This window comes from Dendrobates tinctorius, unplaced genomic scaffold (genome assembly GCF_039654945.1).
Source record: "Dendrobates tinctorius isolate UK_male_01 unplaced genomic scaffold, ASM3965494v1 ptg000122l, whole genome shotgun sequence".
In the NCBI taxonomy this organism is placed as follows: domain Eukaryota; kingdom Metazoa; phylum Chordata; class Amphibia; order Anura; family Dendrobatidae; genus Dendrobates; species Dendrobates tinctorius.
The window spans coordinates 5,476,706-5,497,116 of record NW_027361790.1 but is presented as its reverse complement, the minus strand read 5'-3'; the positions used below and the strand labels follow the sequence as shown (position 1 = coordinate 5,497,116).

The 20,411-nt window shown below is 40.9% G+C and overlaps 1 protein-coding gene across 3 annotated transcripts in view; it reads right to left on the bottom strand.

The window, feature by feature from the left end:
• TAFA2 (TAFA chemokine like family member 2) overlaps positions 1-20,411 on the bottom strand; it is a 445,777-nt gene that overhangs the window by 25,571 nt on the left and 399,795 nt on the right. For all 3 annotated transcript variants that reach the window (XM_073541520.1, XM_073541522.1, XM_073541521.1), the window contains 2 exons: positions 20,203-20,355; positions 17,584-17,708 (listed from right to left, as the gene is read on the bottom strand). In XM_073541520.1, coding sequence (XP_073397621.1) covers positions 17,584-17,708; positions 20,203-20,355 — 278 coding nt within the window. The remainder of the gene's footprint in view (positions 1-17,583; positions 17,709-20,202; positions 20,356-20,411) is intronic.

The following is a 20,411-nucleotide window of genomic DNA, read 5'->3' as shown; positions in this document are numbered from 1 at the left end:
CAAAAATTGCAAACTGCTTTATAAGAATGGAATGCTTAATGTATGCGTTTTTTAAGTGTTTTTGCAGGGAAAAACGCTTAAAAAACACTTACGTGGGCACACAGCCTTAGTGTCTGTGGGGAGATTTGAGGACACAAAATGAGGAGGAAAGGGGGAGATGCAGGACATGTATGAGGAAACAGTATGGCGGAATGGGGGGCATGTATGAGGGAACAGTATGGTGGAATGGGAGGCATGTATGAGGAAACAGTATGGGGGATGGGTGCAGGCACAGTATGGTGAGTGAGGATGGGTGCAGACAGTATGGGGAGCGAGCGGGGGAATGTATGCAGACACAGTATGAGTAGTGATGTGAAAAATGTTTGTGGACAGAGTATGGGGAGTGAGGGTGATGGATGAGTGCAGACACAGTGGGGGTATGTGTGGAAGGCAGTATAGAAAGTAGGGGATAAATATACAAGGAGACAGTATGGTGAACAGGAGGATGTGAGACAGTATGAGGAGGGAGGGGAATAGTATGGGGAGAAAAGTGAGTGGGCATAGAATACAGACTGAGTAGTGGCGGCGTAGCATGGTGAGACAGTGTAAGGGTACAGCTAGAAGGGGACATTATACAAAGGAGGGGGAGTGTGATGACAGAGTACAGTATAGAGTGTGGGCACTATAGGGGAGACACAATGTGAGAGGACAGTGTGTAGAGGGGGCCAGTATGGAAAGGTGGGGGCAGTGTAAAGAGCATGTACCATAAGAGGGACAGCGTGGGGTCATATTTTGTGCAGACAATATAGTGAGGGGCAATTATTTATTCAGGGGTCTCAGTGTACTGCAGATATTTTTATTCAGGAGCATTATAATGACACTTCTATCTTTCAGGGCACCGTGTGGAGATTTGCTGCAGAATACCGGAGAAGATGGAAGTCTGCAGAGACAAGATGTGGATAAGAAAACTCATCTTGGGGTCTGGACAAGAAGAAGAAAAGAAGGAGAACGACTCAGACGATGATATCTATAAGGTACCTGGATGTAAATGTTATTTTTGATACTGACTAATTCTCATTTTTTTTATTTATGTTAGGAACATTAAAGGGGTTGTCCATGTTTGTGGTGAGTCTGCAGTCATTCTATGTGACTGCAGACTTCTGAATTCTCACATTGCTCACTGAACGCTGTTAGGATTCTCTCATGCCAGTAATTTACATACATGCAGTCATGTGCTGACTAGACACGTGTGGCTTCACTCAATGAAAATGAACGGAGCGAGGCTGGGCACATCTAGTCGGAATGTGGCCAGAAGTATATAAATCACATGCTTGTGCTGACATGACCGTGTACTCTTGCCATCGATAAGGGGGAATCCTAAATGTGTGCAGTGCATTCGTTGTGAGAATTCAGAAGCCTGCAATGTCAAGATTCAGCTCTGCAGGTTCCAGTAGTCATCACATGGGCACTTCACTCATATGCGATTTTCATACTTATGGTCCTTAGACAACAAGCTTCTCTTCCTTCTTCTCTCAGTTTTTCACTGAACATTGAGAGCACTAGGGAGAGCAGCTCGTCAGTACATGACTACAGGGCCGGCATTTGGACCAGGCAGACCAGGCACCCACCTACAAAGGGGGCCCCCTGCATCTGCAGTCCATTTATGAAGTGCCCAGAGGGTGTACAGCAGTGAATAATGCTGTGCATTGCTCTGAAGTCTTGGAGTATTTCTCGCAAAGCCCCTTGAGCCCCCCTGTGTCTTTCTCCCTGCAGTCAGGTTAAAAGTTGAGAGTGAGGGGGAGGGGCTGATTACAGCACAGTGACAGCCAGGAAGATGCCTGAAGCTCTTTAAGTCTCCTCCTGAGTCCTGATCATGCTTGCTCCTAGCACTGGAGAGAATGGATATGCCTAAAGGGGGTTATACACTAAGCGATATCGCTAGCAATATCGCTAAAACGTCACTGGTTTTGTGACGTTATAGCGATATTGCTAGCGATATCGCTATGTGTGATACTTACCAGCGACTGGCTCCCCCCGCTGTCCATCGCTGATCGCGTGAGAATGTCTGGCTCCATTTCTCGTCGGGCGCTTCCTGCTGAGACTTCCTGCTGTGACGACGAGCGACGCGTGGAGGCGGGCAGGAGGACACCAGGATCGCTGTGTGTGAATGGTAAGTATCGTGCGCTGCGTCGCTGCTGAATCGCTGTGAGGTCTTTCTGTATGAAAGCTCACTAGCGATCATTTAGCGATGCACCAGCGATCCTGACCGGGTCAGATCGCTGGTCGGATTGCTGGTGCATCGCTAAATGTAAAAGGGCCTTTAATGAAGCCACAGAACCTGGTAAGAGCAGCAGTAACAGGTCAGAGTGCAGTGATTTACTCACTGTGGTCCCAGAGCTCTGTGCTGATCGCTGTAGGATCAAGATTCACAGCCACAAACAGCAGCCATCAGCATCAGCTCTGACCACAGTCACTAATCACTGCTTGTAATGTGACCAGGCGACCTCCTGCCACTACTGTCTGGGTGACACAAGACAGGGATATTGTCTGATGAATCAGGGCATTTATGACATAGAAATAAATGAATTCCCATGTGAAATAATAAGGGTAAACCATACATATATATAGTAATAGTACAGGTGTGCATAGGAATCAGCGTTTTTGGTGCATTTTTTGTTTTTGCAGCCAAAGCCTGCTCTCTTGGCAGTAAAAACACTGCTTTCAAAATACCCATTTTTAGGGTGTGCAGACGATCCAGAAATGGCAGCACTTTGGATGCAGCGGACATGTGCTCCGTCTAAAGTGCTGCCATCTGTTGAACGCAGGTGATTACGCATGTTGTCACTGAACCGTGCGGAATCACCGCACCCAATACATTGTACAGGTGACATTTCTCTTGTGGAGACTCGCATCTATCTAAGATAAATTGACAGGCTGCGGTCTGGAGAGTCGTGCTGCATGTCCTTCTCTGTGGGTGAGGTGTGGGCGTATGTGCACGCATACTGGACATGGAATTTCTAGAAATCCCATCCACTATGCTGTAACATCTGGCCGCTGTGGGTTGGTCGCTGCGGATGTACGCAGTAGGGTGACCGGATCTCTTATGGGGGGAAAAAAATGTCGGAATCTTGTTCGTCTGGACCCCACAAAACTATTCCCCTTTCCAGATATTGAGATAGCCAAAATTTGAGCTCGATCAAACGACGTTAACCCGTGCCGCTCGTTGCTCAAAGTTTGAAAAAATCCAAATTTTTGGCCAAAAAGCTGACATATGGAGCCATAACTCCAGAATGGTAAATAATAAAAACACGCTTAATATCTCAAAAGAAAGCTAATGTTGTTCTTCAAAATTTATATGTTACACACAGGGTGCATGTAATTTCTATTTTAGGGATGGTGATTTTACTTCAGCGTACAACCGACCTTTTATTTATTCAGTTTAGTTTCTAAAGTGCCTTTGAGCTGGTTAGATCGAACAATTATCCAGTGAAGATATTTTAACATTTTTTTTAAATTTTCCAAGTGTGTGTGTTATTGTTTTTATAGCTATTATTATTATTATTATTATTTATTGTTATAGCTCCATTTATTCCATGGCGCTTTACATGTAAGGAGGGGTATACATAATAAAAGTACAATAATCTTAAACAATACAAGTCATAACTGGTACAGGAGGAGAGAGGACCCTGCCCGCGAGGGCTCACAATCTACAAGGGATGGGTGATAATACAGTAGGCGAGGGTAGAGCTGGTCGTGCAGCGGTTTGGTCGATCGGTGGTTACTGCAGGTTATAGGCTTGTCGGAAGAGGTTGGTCTTCAGGCTCTTTTTGAAGGTTTCGATGGTAGGTGAGAGTCTGATATGTTGTGGTAGAGAGTTCCAGAGTAGGGGTGATGCGCGATATTATAGTATTATTTTAAAAGATATTTGAAAATATTTTATTGAAATTAAAGTTTGTAATATATTTTGTTTCGTTTTTCTAGTTAACTGTTATTTACCTATTGGACTCTGAAATGGCATTCACATCAGGTGTACAAAGCCGGAACAAGGATAAATTATTTCTTGTGGGCTATCCCATTCACCAGATCACCGGTTGTAAACTACCCTCAAATCGTCAAGTCTTATGTGCTTTATTTTATAATTTACGTACTGTGAAATTAACTGTAAGAGAATCAGCAAAACTGACCATACGAGAAGTGTTCATTTTTTGGGGGAAAGCTCGAATCCCGACTAAACATGAGCAAGATGCAATTACTAAGCTGGAAAAACTTCACGCCGAGTGGAGAAGTCTTCAAAAAGACCGGAAGAAAACATCGGAAACGGCCAAGAACAAATTTAAACAGTTTGTTGAAAAGTTGAATGATCTCTTTGATATTGCTCAACAAGATGCTTTGGCTCTGATGAAATTGGAAGAAGATAAGGCATTTCTCGTGAAACAGAGGCAGAAGGGCCGCCCAGGTTCCATGGCTGGAGTGGATCTCAAGTTGTCTTGAGCTGAAGAAATCAAGGCGCAAAAGGAACTTGCAAAAATGAACCGACAAATCCAAGAAGAAACTTTTGATATTGGTGAGTTTATTTTATTATTATTATTATTCTAAAAAGTAGATAAACAGACATCTAACTGGGATGATTTAGCGAATCCTGCTTTGAGCAGGGGGTTGGACCAGATGGCCCAGGAGGTCCCTTCCAACTCTACGATTCTATGAAGTAAATAGTTTCATTATAATTGAAAGAAAATTGTACATGAGAGCATCATTTGGCATCTTTATGATTGAGTTTATATTCTTAAAATAATACCTATTGATAATTAGAAGTAGGTAATTTAGTACCTATGTATTATTACTATTCTGCTAAAACGACAAGTTTTTATAGTCTTTTTTTTCTCTTTCTTTTGTTGCTTCTTAGAGATGGATGATGAAGACAAGCTCGAAGAAGGAAAAGAAGAAGAAGATACTGAAGAGGACAGCATCTACCAGGAACTTGAGAGCTTGGAGGAAATGGACATCCCTGAAGAAGCTGCAGAAGATCCAGGACCATCTGAGAGCAAGAGGATGAAAGTTTCATTTGCAAGGGGCGTTAAAGAGATTTTAAACATGAAATTATCCATTGTGTTAGATCGATGTAAGGTATCCGACAGAAATGCCACGAGAATTTTAATAGCTACTCTAGAAGCACTAAATCTTGACCCTCTTGAGTACAAAGTCTCGAAAACTTTATTACATTCTAGAAGGCAAATGTTCAGAGAACAATATACTAAAATTTTTTTAGATAAAGTAAACATTCCTGAAAAAGAGCCCGTGGTTGTCCATTGGGATGGTAAACTTTTACCGGGTGTTTTAAAACATGAGCAATGTGAGCGAATAGCTATTGCTATTACATATGGCGAAAAGGAACAGCTGCTGGGAGTTCCTGTAACAGCAAGCAGCTCTGGAGAAGAGCAAGCCATAGCCGTATATGAATGCCTACAGGAATGGGGTCTTCCCAACACCGTCAAGGCGATGTGCTTCGACACTGCAGCATCGAACACGGGAAGACTCAAAGGAGCATGCGTCCTATTGGAGCAAATGTTAGGAAGAGAATTGCTACACCTAGCTTGCCGTCACGATATCTTGGAAATTGTGTTAAGAGGCGTATTCGACACAAAAATGGGATCAACCACTGGACCTCATCGAGACATTTTCAAAAGATTCCTCACTGCGTGGCCCAAGATAGACAAAGGAAAATACGACACAGGTATCAGTGACAATCTAATACAAAAGCAGCTAGCTCCAGAAGTAATTGCAAATGTTACTGCTGAATTCGAGACCAAATTAACTGAGAGCCACCCCAGAGATGACTACAAGGAACTGTTGCAGTTGGTTCTCGTATTTGTTGGATCACTAGACGGCAATGTTGTGGGTTTTAGAACTCCAGGAGCCATTCATCACGCTAGGTGGATGGCAAAGGCTATTTACTGCTTAAAAATGTTCATTTTTCGTCGTCAATTTAAGATGTCTAAAGAAGAAGAAAGTTCTGTGCGTGCCATTTCTGTTTTCCTAGTTAAAATTTATTGTAAAGCTTGGTTCAATGCTCCAAAAGCTCATCTTGCACCAAAGCAAGATTTAGGTATTTTGCATAGTCTGTTAGACTATAAAGAATGTGACAACGACATTGCAGAAATAGCCCTGACCAAATTTTCGAAACATTTGTGGTATTTGAATGCAGAGTTGGTGGGATTATCGGTTTTTGATCCCACCATTACAGACGATGAAAAGTTGTTAATGGCTAATAAATTGCTCAGTAGCACAGATGAACCATCAGAGCATGCTAGGGTTGTAAATCCAAAAGTTAGGAAAGAAAAATTAAAAGAGGTAGTTGATGGAGGATTGGTAAATTTACTTACCAAAGAAACATTTACATTCTTTGACCGATTTAATATAAAAACAGATTTCCTAAGACAAAATCCAAACACCTGGCCTCAAAATAATGACTTCCAAGAAGGATTGAAAATTGTCAAAACATTAAAAGTAGTTAATGATATGGCTGAGCGTGGTGTTAAATTGATAACCGACTTTAACGACCTTCTGACAAAAGATGAAGAACAAAAGCAATATGTCCTGCAAGTTGTAAGCAAATGCCGAACATTATATTCTGACGTTTCAAAAACTACTTTAACAAAAGCTCTAGAATAGATTAGATAACTATGTAAAATTATCAACTCATGTAGGTACTACGTCTGTATCTTTTCTGTGTCTGTTTTGTATGTATTATATACCTCATTTTTTTATTTTAACATAAAAAATGTCATTAGACTTATCAGTATTACTTGTTTTTTTGTTATATTTCTACTTTAAACTCAAAAATATACCAAAAAAAACAAAATTTATCACTTAATAACAAAATATACGAAGTATGCTCCATTGCTCCTAGTGGTACCAGGTCACGTTCTTGGGGCTAAAAGCTGTTGTAACTCAGTTTGACTTAAAATAACAACAATTATGTATAAAATATAAATTTTGAAGAACAACATTAGCTTTCTTTTGAGATATTAAGCGTGTTTTTATTATTTACCGTTCTGGAGTTATGGCTCCATATGTCAGCTTTTTGGCCCAAAATTTGGATTTTTTCAAACTTTGAGCGACGAGCGGCACGGGTTAACGTCGTTTGATCGAGCTCAAATTTTGGCTATCTCAATATCTGGAAAGGGGAATCGTTTTGTGGGGTCCAGACGGACAAAATTCCAACATCGATTTTTTGCGGTCACCCTATACGCAGCATCCAGAGTTTACTGATCGCAGACACATACCCTTAGAGCTTTTGCGGTTTGTTTTTTTTACAATATGCATTTTGTCTACAGTACATGTTTAATAAAGTTAGTTTTATTCACCAAAAACACAGCGAAAAACAACGTTGCAACATTTGCAGCTTTTCTAAAGCTTTTTCATTGCTTTCTATGGGTGAAAAAAATTGCTGAAAGAAGTGACACGCTGCAGATTTAAAAAACGCTGTGGTTGTGAAATTCAGTCAGGAGAAAATAAAAGGGTGTGCAGGAGATTCCTGAAAATCTCAGTCTTTGCTTGTGCTATAAAATGCAGTAAACTTCCTATTTGCAGAAGAAAAAGCTTCAGAAATTCTGCCTATGAACGTGGCCAAGAGCGGCTTTTTAAAGCGCCAGCAAAACATATGACATTTCCAAAATCTCCTGCATGCGCTTGTTTTTTTCTGACTGAATTTCAGAACTGTAGCGCTTTTTAAATCTACAGCGTGTCACTTCTTTCAGTGTGTTTTTACCCGTAGAAAGCAATGAAAGAATATAAGAAAGAAAGCTGCAGATATTGCATCAGTATTTTTTGCTGAAATTTTTTAAGCTGTTTTGGTGAATTAAACTATTAAGTGTCGTTTACATTTTTAGTATTTGGTCAGTATTTCACATCAGTATTTGTAATGCAGAGACAGCAGTGGAACAATCAGAGGAAAAGTATAGTAGAATCATGTCACCACTTCTGGATTTCTCACCCTCCTGGTTTTGACTTGCACATACTGATGTGAAATACTGACTGAATACTCAACGTGTGAACGCGGCCTTAAACACACTGTAGACAAAGCAAACATCCTCACTTTAAAAAAAGCTGAAAAAAGTGTAAAGAACACCAGAAAACAAGCTGAAAAACAGGTGTTTTGAATGCTACATTTTTACTGCCAATAGAACAGGTTTTGGCTACTGAAAAAAATTCATGTGAACATAGCCATAGCATTTCAGAGCAAGACTATCTGTGGTGTTACATAGGACTGCAGGTGACATCTACTACATTATCTATTCTCCGAGAATTATCACTGCTATCTCTGGTGTTACATAGGATGAGGTCACAGTCATGTGACTGGTCACATGAGCCAGGAGGGCTTCTGTTCTGGAGTGTGCTGTGCATAGAGGGAATTGTATGGCAATCGGTACACAGCCCCTTCTGAAATTACAGGTGGGCGTGGAGGCTGATTCGCAGTGCGGGAAAACTACAATCCCGGCCAGGATGGCGGGTGGCAGTGTCAAAAATCGGGACTGTCCCACTGGATCCAGGACAGTTGGGAGCCCTGCTGTTATCTACAGTGTTTAAAAAAACATTAAAAGGGGGTTGGGGGACAACCCAATCTTTTCTGACCCTAGCAATGCTCCTGTGTAATGCTAATAGTGGCAGACCCATTGGCTGATATAAGGCCCCTGAATATGGGGGCCACAGTGCCAGCACAGGCCCCTCTGCCACCTGTATCCACATCCTACTCATGTAATGTAACCTAAATGTGTGATTTTACAATGTTAGCATTTGGGGCCCCACTTTAAACTTTTGCCTAGGGCCCCACTTTGTCTAAAACCGGCCCTGCATGACTAAGGGCTCATCCCATTTGCGAGAAAAAAAATGGTCCGTTTTCTGGATGAAAAAAACGGACCAATTCTATGCAATTGTCATGCGAGTGCAATGCGATTTCAGTCTGATTTTTCAATATGACATGCGTTTGACAGCCGTATGCAATGCGATTTTAACATGAGGTTTTACATAGAGCAGTTCTCTTCATGTAAAAACTCATGTTAAAATAGCATTGTAAACTAACACTGTATACATCATTTTAAAAAACAAAAAAAAACTTCAAAACACACACACATATATATGTGTGAGAGAGAAAGATAGCAGAATAGCCGTTAATTCATTTGTCAGCTTTTGTAAAATAATTGCAAAAGCCGACAGGATATGAGTAGTGTTGAGCATTCCGATACCGCAAGTATACTTGCTGTATCGGAATTCCGATACCGACTTCCGATATTTTTTCAATATCGGAATTCGGCATCGGAATCGGAAGTTCAAAGTTGATTGACAGCCTGACGTCATCATGATGCGCGGTGTGTGCGCATCATGATGCGCCGTCATTTCGGGTCTTCCGGGGGTCTCTGCCGGCCTGCCGGGGGGCTGTGTGGACTGCCCGGGGTCTGTACCGGCCTGCCGGGGGGCTGTGCCGGCCTGCCGGTGGTCTGTGCACCCTGTGGGGGTCTGTACCGGCCTGCCGGGGGGGCTGTGCCGGCCTGCCGGTGGTCTGTGCACCCTGTGGGGGTCTGTACCGGCCTGCCGGGGGGCTGTGCCGGCCTGCCGGTGGTCTGTGCACCCTGTGGGGGTCTGTACCGGCCTGCCGGGGGGCTGTGCCGGCCTGCCGGGGGGCTGTGCTGATGTCCGGGGGTCTGTGCAAGTATCGTCCGATGGGACTACAAGTCCCATCTGGCGATGCCTGCTACCATGACAGTGATTGACACATTAGCCAATGATGGGACAGTAGTAGTCCCATCATCCGGCTAATGTGTTAAATGTTAAAAAAAAAAAAAAAAAAAAAAAAAAAAATACTACATACATACTACATGCATGCTACATACATACTACATATATACTACATACATACTACATACATGCTACATACATGCTACATACATACTACATGCATGCTACATGCATGCTACATACATACTACATACATACTACATGCATGCTACATACATACCACATGCATGCTACATACATACTACATACATACTACATGCATGCTACATACATACTACATGCATGCTACATGCATACTACATGCATGCTACATACATACTACATGCATGCTACATGCATGCTACATACATACTACATGCTACATACATACCACATACATACTACATACATGCTACATACATGCTACATACATGCTACATACATACTACATATATACTACATGCATGCTACATACATACTACATGCTACATACATACCACATACATACTACATACATACTACATACATACTACATACATACTGCATACATGCTACATACATACTACATATATACTACATGCATGCTACATACATACTACATGCTACATACATGCTACATACATACTACATATATACTACATGCATGCTACATACATACTACATATATACTACATGCATGCTACATACATACTGCATGCTACATGCATGCTACATACATACTACATACATACTACATGCTACATACATACCACATATATACTACATACATACAATACATTCATACAATACATACATAGACATACAGTACATATAACATAGAGTAACATACTTACCAATACTTGTCACATTGTTCCCTGAAGCCATTGTCTTTTCCGGAATAAATATTAACATAACAAACCACAAAAATACTCACCCACGATCCGAAGCAGTCCACGAGTGTGTCCCACGACGATCTTGGGTAGAGAACGGCAGCATCAGATGATGCTGCCGTTCTCTACGGGCTGCAGGAATCCAATGATGGAAGGTAGGTATCCTTCCGCACTGTATTCCTCCGCCACTTAAAAAAAAAAAAGTCCCTAGTCTCACTTTATGCCATTGCTGCGTGGGAAATTCCCACACAGCAATGGCATAAAGTGAGACTAGGGACTTTTTTTTTTTTAAGTGGCGGAGGAATACAGTGCGGAAGGATACCTACCTTCCGTCATTGGATTCCTGCAGCCCGTAGAGAACGGCAGCATCAGCTGATGCTGCAGTTCTCTACCCAAGATCGTCGTGGGACACACTCGTGGACTGCTTCGGATCGTGGGTGAGTATTTTTGTGGTTTGTTATGTTAATATTTATTCCGGAAAAGACAATGGCTTCGGGGAACAATGTGACAAGTATTGGTAAGTATGTTACTCTATGTTATATGTACTGTATGTCTATGTATGTATTGTATGAATGTATTGTATGTATGTAGTATATATGTGGTATGTATGTAGCATGTAGTATGTATGTAGTATGTATGTAGCATGCATGTAGTATATATGTAGTATGTATGTAGCATGCAGTATGTATGTAGCATGCATGTAGTATATATGTAGTATGTATGTAGTATATATGTAGTATGTATGTTGCATGTAGTATTTATGTAGTATGAATGTAGCATGTATGTAGCATGTATGTAGCATGTAATTTTTTTTTTTTTTTTTACATTCAACACATTAGCCGGATGATGGGACTACTACTGTCCCATCATTGGCTAATGTGTCAATCACTGTCATGGTAGCAGGCATCGCCTGATGGGACTTGTAGTCCCATCGGACGATGCCTGCACAGATCCCCGAAGCCTGCACAGACCACCGGCAGGCCGGCACAGCCCCCCGGCAGGCCGGCACAGCCCCCCGGAGCCTGCACAGACCACCGGCAGGCCGGCACAGCCCTCCGGCAGGCCGGCACAGCCCCCCGGAGCCTGCACAGCCAACCGGCAGGCCGGCACAGCCCCCCGGCAGGCCGGCACAGCCCACCGGAGCCTGCACAGACCACCGGCAGGCCGGCACAGCCCCCCGGCAGGCCGGCACAGACCACCGGAGCCTGCACAGACCCCCTGGCAGGCCGGCACAGCCCCCCGAAAGGCCCGTACAGACCCCAGAGAGGCTGTACAAGGCAAAAACAGGGTTTTTCTTATTCCGATACCGGAAGTCCCATAGACTTGAATGGGACTTCCGGTATCGGAATCGGCGATACCGATACTTTTTTTAAAGATCGGCCGATCCATTCCGATCCGATACTTTGAAGTATCGGACGGTATCGCTCAACTCTAGATATGAGACATGGTTTACATACAGTAAACCACTTTATTTCATTTAGTTTTTTTATATGTACATATATACACATAGAGTACATACATATATATATATATATATATATACACACACATGTCAATGACACACACACACACATATATATATGTCAGTGACAAATACAATTAGTATAGTGTTGCTCTCTATAAATTATAAGGGGACCCTGCGCCATTTTGTTCCTGGAAATAATCATTTATTTAGTAAATGCATGCCCATAATTTAGAACAACACTATACTAATTGTATTTGGCACTAACATGTATATATATATATATATATATCTTTTATATATACACACAGTATATATATATATTATATTTTTAGTATATTTATATTATATATATATGTATATATAATTTATTTTATATATATATATATATATATATTATACTGTATATGTGTGTGTGTCCCTGACATGTGTATATATGTATGTATTCTATGTGTTTATATCTAGTGTTTTGGGAGCTGTCATTGTGATTTTCCAAATATATATGTATATACAGATACACCTATTCTATGTGTATACATGTATTATATCTTTTGTATTAGAACATGTCAGTGTGATTTTACTGTATAGCCGCATATGAATTACTGGCTTTTCTCCTATCTATCTTTCTATCTATCTATCTATCTATCTATCTATCTATCTATCTATCTATCTATCTATCTATCATAAATACATATATATGTGTTGGTGTCACTGACATGTATAATCTGTGTATTCTATGTGTATATATCTATTCTATCTATTTTTTTCTGAGCTGTCAATGTGATGTTACTGTACATCGCATATGAATTGTCGTCTTTTCTCCTATCTATCTATCGATCACACACACACATATATATGTATTTATATTAGATAGATAGATAGATAAGCCGGCAATTCATATGCGGCTATAATCATACTGACAGCTCAAAAAAGAATAGATATATACACATAGAATACATAGCTATTAGTGTTGAGCATTCCGATACCGCAAGTATCGGGTATCGGAATTCCGATACCGACATCCGATATTTTTTCAATATCGGGCATCGGAATCGGAAGTTCAAAGTTGATTGACAGCCGAAATGACGTCATCATGATGCGCGGTGTGTGCTCATCATGATGCGCCGTCATTTCGGGCCTTCCGGGGGTCTCTGCCGGCGGGCTGTGCCGGCCTGCCGGGGGGCTGTGTGGACTGCCCGGGGTCTGTACCGGCCTGCCGGGGGGCTGTGCCGGCCTGCCGGTGGTCTGTGCACCCTGTGGGGGTCTGTTCCGGCCTGCGATTTTCTCCTGAAAATCGGATCATGCTGCGATTTTTTTCTCAGTCCTATTTCGGCTGAGAAAAAAATTGCAAATGAGATGTCACACATTGTCTAACATTGGTCAGAGTGCCATCCGATTTTTAATCGGATTGCACTCATTCGATTTTCGCACCAGTGAGTATGAGCCCTATGTGTGCAAATTGCATATGTGCTGGGGGGAGCACCGAACCGAATTCTTGCCCCGGGTGCCAGAAAGCCTAGATACACCTCTGGTGGCACCACTCCAGTGTGGAAATAAATAAAAAGAAAATGCTACTGTGGTCCTTTAACCCCTTCCTGACATCTGACGTACTATCCCGTCCATGGGACCCGGGCACCTATGCCCATGGACGGGATAGTACGTCATAGCGATCAGCGGCACTCACGGGGGAGCGCCGCTGATCGCGGTCGGGTGACAGCTGATTATCACAGCTGACACCCGGCACTATGTGTCAGAGGCGGTCACGGACCGCCCCGGCACGTTAACCCCTGGCACACTGCGATCAAACACGATCGCAGTGTATCGGGGTTTAGGGAAGCATCGGCAGAAAGGGGGCTCCCTCCGTGCTTCCCTGCGACCCCCACAGCAGCACGATGTGCAGCGCTGCTTCGGGGGCCTCCTTCCCTGCAGGTTCCCGGATCCAATATGGTGGCGGGGACCTTCGGAGGCCTGCAGGGAGCCGGCTTCCTCACTGCCTGCAAAGCGCAGGCATGAGGAAGCCTTCTGCAGTGCCTGTGTCAGATCGCTGATCTGTCACAGCGATCTGTGATGTGATCTCACACATGACAGTGTAATAAAGTTAAAAAAAAGTGTAAAAATAATTTATAAAAAAAATCGCTAAATAAATGAAAAAAAAAATTCCCTAATAAATTAATTTTTTGGAAATAAAAAAAAATAAATAAAAGTGCACATTTAGTATCGCCGCGTCCGTAACGACCCACCCTATAAAACGGTCCCATTAGTTAACCCCTTTAGCGAACCCCTTAAAAAATAAAAATAAAATCAAAGCAAAAAATAATGCTTTATTATCATACTGCCGAACAAAAATTGCAATAACGCGCGATCAAAAAGATGGATATAAATAACCATGGTACCACTGAAAACATCATCTTGTCCCACAAAAAAACGAGCTGCCACAGCGTCATCAACTTGTCCCGCAAAAAATACGACCTCACATAACTTAGTGGGTCAAAAAATGAAAAAAATTATAGCTCTCAAAATGTGGTGATGCATAAACTATTTTTACAATAAAAAGCGTCTTTTAGAGTATGACATCTGCCAAACATAAAAACCTGCCATATATAGTAAATCAAACCCCCCTTTATCACCCCCTTAGTTAGGGAAAAATAATAAAATTAAAAAAAATGTATTTATTTCCATTTTCCCATTAGGGTTAGGGCTAGGGCTAGTGTTAGGGCTAGGGTTAGGGCTGAGATTAGGGTTAGGGGTGTGTTGGGGTTAGGGTTCGAGTTGAATTGGGGGGTTTCCACTGTTTGGGCACATCAAGTGCTCTCCAAACCAACATGGCGTCTAATCTCAATTCCAGCCAATTCTGCGTTGAAAAATTCAAATGGTGCTCCTTCCCTTCCAAGCTCTGTCATGCGCCCAAACAGTGTTTTACCCCCACATATGGGGTATCACCCTACTCAGGACAAATTGCAAAACAACTTTTTGGGTCCAATTTCTCCTGTTACCCTTAGGAAAATAAAAAATTGGGGGCAAAAATATCATTTTTGTGGAAAAAAATATGATTTTTTTTCACGCCCGGGCGTTTTAAACTTCTGTGAAGCACTGGTGGCTTCTAAGTGCTCACCACACATCTAGATAAGTTCCTTAGGGGGTCTAGTTTCCAAAATGGGGTCACTTGTCGGGGTTTCCACTGTTTATGTACATCAGGGGCTATCCAAAGGCAACATGACACCCGCAGACCATTCCATCAAAGTCTGCATTCCAAAATGTCACTACTTCCCTTCCGAGCCCCGATGTGTGCCAATACAGTAGTTTTATCCCACATATGGGGTATCAGCATACTCAGGACAAATTGGACAACAATTTTTGGGGTCCAAATACTCCTGTTACCCTTGGGAAAATAAAAAAAATTGGGGACTAAAAGATCATGTTTGTGGAAAAAATATGATTTTTTTATTTTCACGCCCGGGTTATAAACTTCTGTGAAGCCCTTTGGGGTTCAAAGTGCTCACCACACATCTAGATAAGATCCTTGGGGGGGTCTAGTTTCCAAAATGGTGTCATTTGTGGGGGGTTTCCACTGTTTAGGCACATCAGGGGCTTTCCAAACGCGACATGGCGTCCAATCCCAATTCCAAACAAAAAAGTCAAATGGCGCTGCTTCCCTTCTGAGCTCTGCCATGCGCCCAAATAGTGGTTTACCCCTGTTAGGAACGGCGGAACGCACTAAATAAAAATAAATAATAAAGTATGTTCGCAGCTCGGGGTCCACTGTGCAGTAGATGTAAACACTGCTGCTAAGTAGTGACAGACGAGCAATATGGCGGAAATGCGCACGCGGGTTGAACGTCACCCAAGTGCGCTAAGAAATCTCTGTTTGCTCACAGAGATGTCAGCAGAGGTAAACCCTTGGGGGTTCAAAATTCTCACCACACATCTAGATAAGTTCCTTGGGGGGTCTAGTTTCCAAAATGGTGTCATTTGTGGGGGGTTTCTACTGTTTTGTCACATCAGGGGCTTTCCAAACTCGACATGGTGTCCAATCTCAATTCCAGACAAAAAAGTCAAATGGTACTGCTTCCCTTCTGAGCTCTGCCATGCACTCAAATAGTGGTTTACACCCACATATGGGGTATCAGCATACTCAGGACAAATTGCACAATAACTTTTACGTTCCTGTTACCCTTGGGAAAATAAAAATTGGGGGTAAAATGATCATTTTTTTGGAATAAATATGATCTTTTAATTGTACCGCTGTACGCTATAAACTTCTGTAAAGCCCTTGTGGGTTCCAAGTTCTCACCACATATCTAGATAAGTTCCTTGGGGGGGGTCTAGTTTCCAAAATGGGGTCACTAGTGGGAGGTTTCCACTGTTTAGGCACATCAGTGGCTCTCCAAATGTGACATGGTGTCCAATCTGAATTCCAGCAAATTTTGCATTGAAAAAGTCAAACAGCGCTCCTTCCCTTCTGAGCTCTGCTATGCGCCGAAACAGTGGTTCCCCCCCACATATCAGGTATCAGCATACTCAGGACAAATTGCAAAATAAGTTTTGCAGTCCAATTTCTCCTGTTACCCTTGGTAAAATAAAAAAAATTGGACCTGAAGTATTTTTTTTTTTTAAAAAAAGTTAAATGTTCATTTTTTTTAAACATTCAAAAAATTCCTGTAAAGCACCTGAAGGGTTAATAAACTTCTTCAATGTGGTTTTGGGCACCTTGAGGGGTGCAGTTTTTAGAATGGTGTCATTTTTGGGTATTTTCTATCATATAGACCCCTCAAAGTGGCTTCAAATGTGATGTGGTCCGTAAAAATAAAATAGTGTTGCAAAAATGAGAAATCGCTAGTCAACTTTTAACCCTTATAACTTCCTAACAGAAAAAAAAATTGGTTCCAAAATTGGGCTGATGTAAAGTAAACATGTGGGAAATGTTACTTTTTAAGTTTTTTGTGTGCCGTATCTCTGTGATTTAAGGGCATAAAAATTCAAAGTTGAAAAATTGCAAAATTTTCAAAATTGTTGCCAAATTTCCTTTTTTTTCACAAATAAACACTAGTTATGTGAATGAAATTTTACCACTAACATGAAGTACAATATGCCACGAGAAAACAATGTCAGAATCACTGGGATCCATGGAAGTATTCCAGAGTTATTACCTCATAAAGGGACAGTGGTCAGAATTGTAAAAATTGGCCCGGTCATGAACGTGCAAACCACCCTTGGGGGTAAAGGGGTTAATTATCTAACTAAAAATGGGGGCAACAAGGTTTCATCAATTATATTGATAAAGTAAAATAGATGCTTTTTCTCTTATGAAGCCTTTCATGGGATGCATTAAACAGCTACAGTATTTACATTAATATAATTTAATTAATATCATATTTAAAGCAAATATAGTCTTGCAAAAAGGTATTCATTATATTTTTACATTGCTTAGAATTGAAATGCTACTAATAGTTAACGGCATTATACTGGCATAAAAGTTGTATACATGAATTAGCTAAAACTTACCTTTGTGGTTTTCACTTTACTACCTGAGGCACAACTCCATCCTTTTTGGTCTGGAAGGACTTTGCATTCCTCTCCATCAAGACATGGATGCATTTGACACCACCATTTCTGTTCCACTATCGATGCTAAAATGAACAAAATCAACATCTAGACAATGACATTTGTTAGAATCAACACGATTATAAGTAAATTGTTCTGCAAACATGATTGATAATCTAATCTCTTTTGGTATTAATACTATGCACTGTACAATCGTCCAAAATTTTTGCGACTGACATAAATTTTGGTTTCCTCAGGCCGTGCTGCTTCAGTTTTTATAGGGGCAATTTGCATTAACTCTAAGTTGTTCTCTAAATTGTTAGAAAGATTGTTCAGATGAACTGGAAAAAAATGCAAAGCCATTCCTTGTCATGACAATGAACTTATTAACATAAAAAAACATTCCACTGGTTTTCAGCCCCTCCACAAATTGACTTAGTTACATAAGTTCAGTGATCTTTTTGTAAATTCATGAGTGTTTTCTAGAACAAGGTTGTTGATATGACCCTGTCATGCTGATTGAATTTTAAGAGAAATCTAGATATTGTTGTAACTCCAGCGCTCACTCCATAATAGGGGAAAAAAACACTAAAAGCAGCAAGTGGAATCTTACACCCCCTGTTGATGGTGAATATAGAGAACCATAGGTATGCAAATACTGAACAAAAACCACTGTGCTAAAAGGAATATACCTAGTGACTTCAATGACTGCTTCAGTGGATACTGAAAAAACAAGCAACCAATATTAAAAATACAGAGAAAAAGGAGGTAATATTAATCAGTTGTGGGCATTCATTCAGTTAACCTCCTGCAGCAGCTTACATTAAATAACATTCACAACACAAATGAAATAAACCAGTCCATGAAAGGACTTCCACAAATAACAACTAAGCTATCCAGGTTATAAAAAAAGGCATAAAATTGTATAGTGATAATGTGTTATAAAAACGTAACTGTATTTTTAAATATCGGTTGTTTTTTCAGTACCCACTTGGCAGTCTTTGAAGGTCGGTAGGTATATTCCTTTCAGCGCACTAGTTTTTATCAGAATTTTAAGAGCAGATCCGCTGCTTTTAGAAGAGGGATGATGCTTGAAGTCATTGTCTTCTTCTGATAGCCACAATTTTCTCCAAGGAGAAGCTTGAAATCATTATTTCTTTGCATCAAATGGACTTTACAAGCAAGCTGCTTGAAAGACTACACCTAAATCAACCTTTTATTGCATTATCAAGAACTTCAATAAGAAAGGTTAATTTGCTGTGAAAAAGGCTTCATGGTGCCCAAGAAAGTCCAGTAAGTGCCTGGACAGTCTCATAAAGAGGATTAATTTATGAAATAGCTTTAACACCAGTGCAGAGCTTGCTCTGGAATATAAACAGGCAGGTGTCAGTGCATCTGCACATACAATGAGGAAAGCTTTTGGAGGCTGGTCTAGTGTCAGGAAAGGCAGTAAATAAGGCACTTTTCTTTAAGCCAAACAGCATGGACAGACTGCAAATTTCCATCAAAAACAGGAATCACACTGCAGAGGTGAAGAGAACTGGAATAAAGTTATTTGCTATGATGAGGGCCATTTCAAACTGTTTGGGGTAAAAGGAATAATCATTGTCTTGAGAAGAAAAGACCATAAGTCCTGTGTTATGTCAATAGCAAAGCATTCTGAGTCTAATCTTGTGTGTGGTTCGTTTTTATCCAAGGGACTGGGCTCACTCACAATTTTGCCTTAGAACACCACCATGAATAAAGAATGGTATCAAAACAACCTCCAAGGCCAACTTCTCCCAATGATTCAGGAGCAATTTAGTAATGAACAATGCCTTCTCCAGCCTAATGGAGTCCAGGTCATGAGGCAAAAGTGATCACTAAGTGATTTTGTGAGCAAAGCATTGACATACTTTGGCCATGCCAAGGGCATTCCCCAGATCTCAATCCCATTGATAACCTATCATCAGTCCTCAAAAAGTGGATAGACAAAACACAATAAATATAATAAACTCCAAGTGGTGATTAGACAAGAATGGGTTGCCGTCAGTCTGGATTTGGCCAAGAAGCTATCAAGTATACCAAGGCAAATTGCAGAAGTTTTGAAAAATAAGGTTGAAAACTGTAAATATTGAGTCTTTGTAGAAACTTGATTTTACATATATAAAAGTTTAAAAACCTATGCAATGCTTGGAATTGTACTCTACTCTATAGCATAGAAACATCTGACCAAAAGATGTAAACACACCAAAGGAAACTTTGTGAAAAATTTTTCACTCTCAAAATGTTTGGTCATGGCTGTATGTAATGACACAATAGATAATCATAAGTTATTTGGCCTTATTGTAAAAATGTTTGCCCACAACTGGCATCACCTTGGATAAAATTCCACTAGTTTATTAAAGTGGATGAACCACTGTGATAAATTTGGGGCATTTTATGTCTAAATAGTCACACAATAAATAAATCTTTTCCTTAGTATTTTATTTAGTTATCAAAATTTTGGATTAGAATCAATAATTAAAATATGAACTAAAACATTTTTGTAGTAATTATTACAGACCAGATCACAACAATTAGCAAAGTCAAGATACATACCATCTACACAAGATGGAGTAGCTCTTGTTGTCCCTGCTACTTGTCCCGGGAAGCATGAGCACTTTACTGTCTGTGACCTTTCCTCTATCTTGTTCTTATTACAGCATCTGTGAAGAGCCACAACTTCACATGTTCCAGTTTTAACATGATGAGCTGAAGAGGAAAGAACATGAGTGGCTATTTTTTTTTTAATAATATGTTTTCTTTAC